The sequence below is a fragment of the Melospiza georgiana genome, chromosome 33 (assembly GCF_028018845.1).
Source record: "Melospiza georgiana isolate bMelGeo1 chromosome 33, bMelGeo1.pri, whole genome shotgun sequence".
NCBI lineage: Eukaryota > Metazoa > Chordata > Aves > Passeriformes > Passerellidae > Melospiza > Melospiza georgiana.
The window spans coordinates 1,011,862-1,017,561 of NC_080462.1; the positions used below are offsets into that span (position 1 = coordinate 1,011,862).

Sequence of the window (5,700 nt, forward strand, 5' to 3'; positions counted from 1 at the left end):
GACATGTGGAATATTAAATTCACCAGTGGGGAATGCTGTGTCCACAACGCTGCTGCTTCCATGGAAGGAGCCCAAGCCAAGGTGAACAAAAATGCTGAGAAAACCTTGGGGCTGCTCTGGTAATGGATGGAGTCCTAAACATGGGTGAAACTTGCAAAAACAAAAGGAAAAGGGGAAAGGGAAAGGGGGAAAGGGAAAGGGGGAAAGGGAAAGGGGGAAAGGGAAAGGGGGAAAGGGAAAGGGGGAAAGGGAAAGGGGGAAAGGGAAAGGGGGAAAGGGAAAGGGGGAAAGGGAAAGGGGGAAAGGGAAAGGGGGAAAGGGAAAGGGGGAAAGGGAAAGGGAAAGGGAAAGGGAAAGGGAAAGGGAAAGGGAAAGGGAAAGGGAAAGGGAAAGGGAAAGGGAAAGGGAAAGGGAAAGGGAAAGGGAAAGGGAAAGGGAAAGGGAAAGGGAAAGGGAAAGGGAAAGGGAAAGGGAAAGGGAAAGGGAAAGGGAAAGGGAAAGGGAAAGGGAAAGGGAAAGGGAAAGGGAAAGGGAAAGGGAAAGGGAAAGGGAAAGGGAAAGGGAAAGGGAAAGGGAAAGGGAAAGGGAAAGGGAAAGGGAAAGGGAAAGGGAAAGGGAAGGGAAGGGAAGGGAAGGGAAGGGAAGGGAAGGGAAGGGAAGGGAAGGGAAGGGAAGGAAAGGAAAGGAAAGGAAAGGAAAGGAAAGGAAAGGAAAGGAAAGGAAAGGAAAGGAAAGGAAAGGAAAGGAAAGGAAAGGAAAGGAAAGGAAAGGAAAGGAAAGGAAAGGAAAGGAAAGGAAAGGAAAGGAAAGGAAAGGAAAGGAAAGGAAAGGAAAGGAAAGGAAAGGAAAGGAAAGGAAAGGAAAAGGGAAACGAAGGATTGTCCTGGTGTTGTGGCCTCTGGGGATCCCAGGGTGGGGAAATGGCTGATGCAAACAGGAGTGATGTTGTCAGTGGGAGTTATATCCGTAAGGATTGGCGTTGGTGTTATTCATTGCAGAACTCCTCATTTGCTGTCTTCTATCTCATCCCTTCCTTCTGTTCAGGCCGCAGCAATCACCGAGCTGGAAGAATTCTCGGGAAGGATCCTGAGAGGCTGGGAGCCACGGGGGGGTGGTGTTGTCCCAGAGCAGGTTCATTCACGCTCAGGGCGAGGTATTTGATTTATTTACTGCTCTGTGCACAGAGCAGGGCTGGGCAGCCTGGCTGGGGACGGCAGAGAGGGGCTGGCAGATGAAATGGGACTGGGAAACATTCGGCACTGGGAAGGGCAGGAGGGGATGCGCTGGGGCCGGGGCTGCAGCTCTGCCCGAGGGAAAGGGAGAGCCCGTGGGTGTGGCGGTGAAAGCTCAGATCTGCCCGGCCGCAGCTCAGGGACTTTAAAAGAGTCAGTTCAGGGGAAAGGGTGATCCCAGCAGCGCAGCACAGCCAGGAGGGGGTGAGGACATCACGGGGTCCAAGGGTGGGCAAAGCTTTCTTTTTCTTTTCTTTTCTTTTCTTTTCTTTTCTTTTCTTTTCTTTTCTTTTCTTTTCTTTTCTTTTCTTTTCTTTTCTTTTCTTTTCTTTTCTTTTTTCTCTTCCTCCTTTCTTCCTTCCTTTCTCCCTCTCTTTTCTTTCTCCCTTTCTCTCTCTCTCTTTCTACTCTTCTTTTTCCCTCCATCCCTCCCCTTTCCCTTTCCCTTTTCCTTTTCCTTCCCTTCCCTTCCCTTCCCTTCCCTTCCCTTCCCTTCCCTTCCCTTCCCTTCCCTTCCCTTCCCTTCCCTTCCCTTCCCTTCCCTTCCCTTTCCCTTTCCCTTTCCCTTTCCCTTTTTCCTTCCCTTTTTCCTTTCCCTTTTCCTTCCCTTTTGTTGTTTCCAAGTGTCACTCAGTGCCAAACCCAAGTCACTTCACTTGTTGCCAATAACTACTGCTCTATCTGCAAAGACCTCAGGATAACCATTATTATCCCTTCAGGATAACCATTATTATCCCTCTCATTACTGCACAGAGATGGAAAACAACCTCCTCCCTTTTCCCCTGGATGGGAGTGGGGTCACAGCACATGGGAGGGGGCTGCCCCAGCCTCAGTGCCAGCCCCACAGGGCACCCCTGGGCAGGATCTGGGCCAGCATCCTCTACCAGGTGTGTGCCTGGGCACCCTGTGGGTGCCTGTCCCCGTGCCCAGGAGCAGAGTGGGGATCAGATGTGAAAGACCTGTCACAGACATCTTTTATGAAAAATCCTTTCTTTAGGATTTTTCCTCTTGAGAAGCTGAGATGAAAAAGGAACAAAATGTAAACACTGATTATCTGCTGCTGTGGGATGCAACAGGTGCATCTGGGATTGGTCTCATGTGGTTGTTTTTAATTAATGGCCAATCACAGTCAGCTGGCTTGGACAGAGAGTCTGAGCCACAAGCCTTTGTTATCATTCTTTCTTTTGCTATTCTTAGCTGGCCTTCTCATGAAACTTTTTCTTCTGTTCTTTTAGTATAGTTTTAATGTAATATATATCATAAAATAATAAATCAAGTCTTCTGAAACATAGAGTCAGATCTTCGCCTTTTCTCTTATCTAAGAACCCTGTGAACACCGTCACAGAGACCGAAATGTTAAAGGCTATTAACTCAAAACTGACCTTTTCCAAGAGCAGCAGGTGCTCCACCTCCATCATCCAGTGCAGCAGAGACCCCACCTTGAGCACCCCCTAGCAGACACCAGACCCCACTTCACACCACGCACGCGGCGGATTAAAACATTTATTCCCAAGTACCTTCACCCCGCATATCCCTGCTCCTCCTCATCCTCGCTGCTCTCCTGGACGAGGTCAGGGTCTGCAGGCCCACAGGCGATGCAGGTGACCCCCATCAGCCTCCAGCAGGACTCGCAGTACAGGGCAAAGCAGTCGGGGTTGGGGCAGGGCTGGTGCTGGGGGGTCTCGGGGGTCCCACACAAGGTGCATTTCTGGCGCAGGCAGCGGCGCAGCCAGGGCCAGCGCCGGCGGCACCACCGCAGCAGCACCGTCCCCTGCAGCCAGGACAGGTCTGTGTGGGCTCAAGGGACAGTGGCAACCCCACCTGGCAGCCCCGTGTCCCTGTCCCCACTCACCAGCTCGGGAGGCAGCCGGGCTTGCCGGGCTACGCGGCCGCGCTGCAGGTGCAGGAAATGCTTCCTCTGGCGCAGGAGTTTGTTGTACAGGAACAGCACTCGAGCCTTCTCCCTCTGTGCCAGCAGAGACCCTGAGGGTCAGCAAAACCCACCCCAGAGCCACCCCCAGGCTGTGCCCAGCCCTCGGGATGCTCACCTTGGGGAGGTGGTGTTGTGGTGTGATTTCATGGTTTACCTCAGAACCCCGGGTCCCTCCCATGAAGATTCCCTCTCAGGTGTGTCAACCACCTCTCCTTTCCCCATCCTGACCCCTCCCAGCACTGTCTGCCAATCCTGGAATTCCAGAAGGGCATCGAGTGATTGGCAGATTCAAAGGATGCCCTTTAACCCCCGGGGGGCACTGGGCCATCCAGGTGTCCTTTGTCCCTTTGTCCCTCCCCTCCTATACCTGGTTGGTGGCTCCCTACCCCTTCCCTGTCCCTCTCCCTGGGGTTCAAAGGAGCAGCAACCACGGGCTCAGGGAGTTCTGTTGGAGCTGGTGCTGCATTCAGAGAATAAAGCTCTGGATCCAAACCCTCTATCAGAACCGACTACTTCACCATCGCCTTAAAGCTTCTCTGCCAGAGGTAAACCCAAGGAGCAGAACCCTCCACAGGAGAAAGCTCCATCCCAGCACCACCAGAGCTCCTGCAGGCCTGGAATGTCTCTAGTGCCCAGCTGCAACATCTAGCTGGCCAAAAGTGTCTCTGGGGTGAAACACCACAGTTGCCACTTTTTGGTTCAGATACAGGGGCCAGACAAGCCAAGGCGCGTCCCGTCTGGCTATATTGGTAATACCAATATTTTGTCACCCAAATGTGCTGCTGGTCCGCCAGTAAAGACCGTGAGGGTCAGCAAAACCCTCCCCAGAGCCACCCCCAGGTTGTGCCCAGCCCTTATGCTGCTCACCTTGGGGAAGTAGAAGGCGGCGATGGCGCGGCGCAGGCGGAACGGGTACACCTGGGCCACGCAGAGCAGGGCCAGCAGGCCCAGGGGCAGGCAGGTGCTCAGGTACTGCTGCCTTGTCATCTCCGTGGGCCGTGGCAGGCAAACTGGGGACAGGGCACTGCTGTGAGCACCCCCAGGGCAGCCCCTGAACAGTTGTGGGGGAGTTTTCCATCCCTGGTAGGGGCTTACCCAGGTTGGAGGTCTCCATTTCGGACTCGAAGGAGGTGTTGAGGGCCCCGATGGTGCCCCGCAGCAGCTCTGCCATCAGGGATGTGCCCATCACGTTCACAGACAAGTGGTGGCTGGCTGTGGGATGGGGGGATAAGGAGGCTGAGGAGGGGCTGGGAGAGCTGAGGGGGTCCCTGCATTGCTGAGGGGCATGGTGGGACCACGAGCTGGCCTTCCAGGGTTGTGAGCTCACCTTGGTAGGAATACTCGATGAAGGAATGATGCTGGATGACGCTGAGAACGGTGAAGATGAAGTGGTCCAGGCCACAGACAAAGAGGAGGAAGAGCAGGAGTGGGATGCACCTGAGCAGCTCCATCACCTGCAGGGAGCAGGGGAGCTGTCACAGCCTGCTGTCCCCAGCTCTGACCCCCCTGATTACCCCCAGCCCCTCACCATGTGCCGCCGCTCAGGCCGCTGCACGGCCAGCTTGCACGGGAAGACGAAAGACGGGACCTCCTCCTTGAGCAGGGGCAGCAACGTCTGTTTGTTCTGGATGAGGGGCAGAGGGTGTCTCAGTGCAGCCTCTGGGACACCCCACTGGTGGTGACAGGGCTGCCCTGCACCCCTTTCCCCCTGCCCAACCTGCTCTCTGCGCCGGGCGTCGATTTGACGGAAATAGGTGGTGATGTAGCAGTTGTCAAAGCCGATTTTGCGACAGTACTGATTGGTGTAGTTGAAAGCCCTGGAGAGAGAGGATAGGTTTGGGGTGAAGGAGGCACTGGGTGAAGCCCCCAGGACCCCTCCCTTGTCTTCATGTCCCCTCCTAGACCTGCTGCCAAAGAAGGCCCCCACCTCTCTGCACCCCACAGCTGGCATAGGGGTGTCACCCCCATCCCCTGTGCCAGCTGTGACCATCCCAGGGGTGTCACCCTTAGCCCCTGTGCCCCTTTCCATCTCAAGCCTCACGAGATGAAGACGAAGAGGAAGGTGAAGGACAGCAGCAGGCGGAAGAAGGAGACAGCCAGGCCCAGGCGGGCGCCTTCCTGCCGCAGCTGCGAGGTCAGTTCCTCCCGCATCTGCGCCGCTACCTCGGTGCCCACCAGCATCTCCTGGTGCTCCTCCTGTGGCAGAGGGGTCAGGGGGCAGGGCAGGGCCATGGGCACAGGGGATGGGCACCCACAGGGTGCCCAGGCACCCACCTTGTAGGCAATGCTGGCGCTGAACTCCTGGCTGAGGCTGTTGACGGAGCCGTTCACCCGGTCGTACATGTGCCCGAAGTTGCCATCCACGGGGATCTTCTTCTTACACCAGTGGCTCATGACTGCACAGGTGGCACAGGGACAGTGGTGGCTGTGGCTGCCGTGCCAGGGGGGCAGAACTGGATCTGCCCCTTCAAGGGAGTGTGGGGTCGGGGTCACCTACATTTGACCATGTGGCAGAAGAACCCAAACTGCATGGGC

General features: G+C 55.6%; 1 protein-coding gene across 1 annotated transcript in view; it reads right to left on the minus strand.

Annotated features, from left to right (window-relative positions):
• Nucleotides 1-2,751: 2,751 nt before the first annotated feature.
• DCST1 (DC-STAMP domain containing 1) overlaps nucleotides 2,752-5,700 on the minus strand; it is a 4,183-nt gene continuing 1,234 nt past the window's right edge. The window contains exons 6-15 of the mRNA XM_058042634.1: nucleotides 5,663-5,700; nucleotides 5,440-5,561; nucleotides 5,207-5,361; nucleotides 4,883-4,982; nucleotides 4,694-4,789; nucleotides 4,493-4,619; nucleotides 4,261-4,377; nucleotides 4,033-4,175; nucleotides 3,085-3,198; nucleotides 2,752-3,003 (exon numbers count right to left, since the gene is read on the minus strand). Coding sequence (XP_057898617.1) covers nucleotides 2,752-3,003; nucleotides 3,085-3,198; nucleotides 4,033-4,175; nucleotides 4,261-4,377; nucleotides 4,493-4,619; nucleotides 4,694-4,789; nucleotides 4,883-4,982; nucleotides 5,207-5,361; nucleotides 5,440-5,561; nucleotides 5,663-5,700 — 1,264 coding nt within the window. The remainder of the gene's footprint in view (nucleotides 3,004-3,084; nucleotides 3,199-4,032; nucleotides 4,176-4,260; nucleotides 4,378-4,492; nucleotides 4,620-4,693; nucleotides 4,790-4,882; nucleotides 4,983-5,206; nucleotides 5,362-5,439; nucleotides 5,562-5,662) is intronic.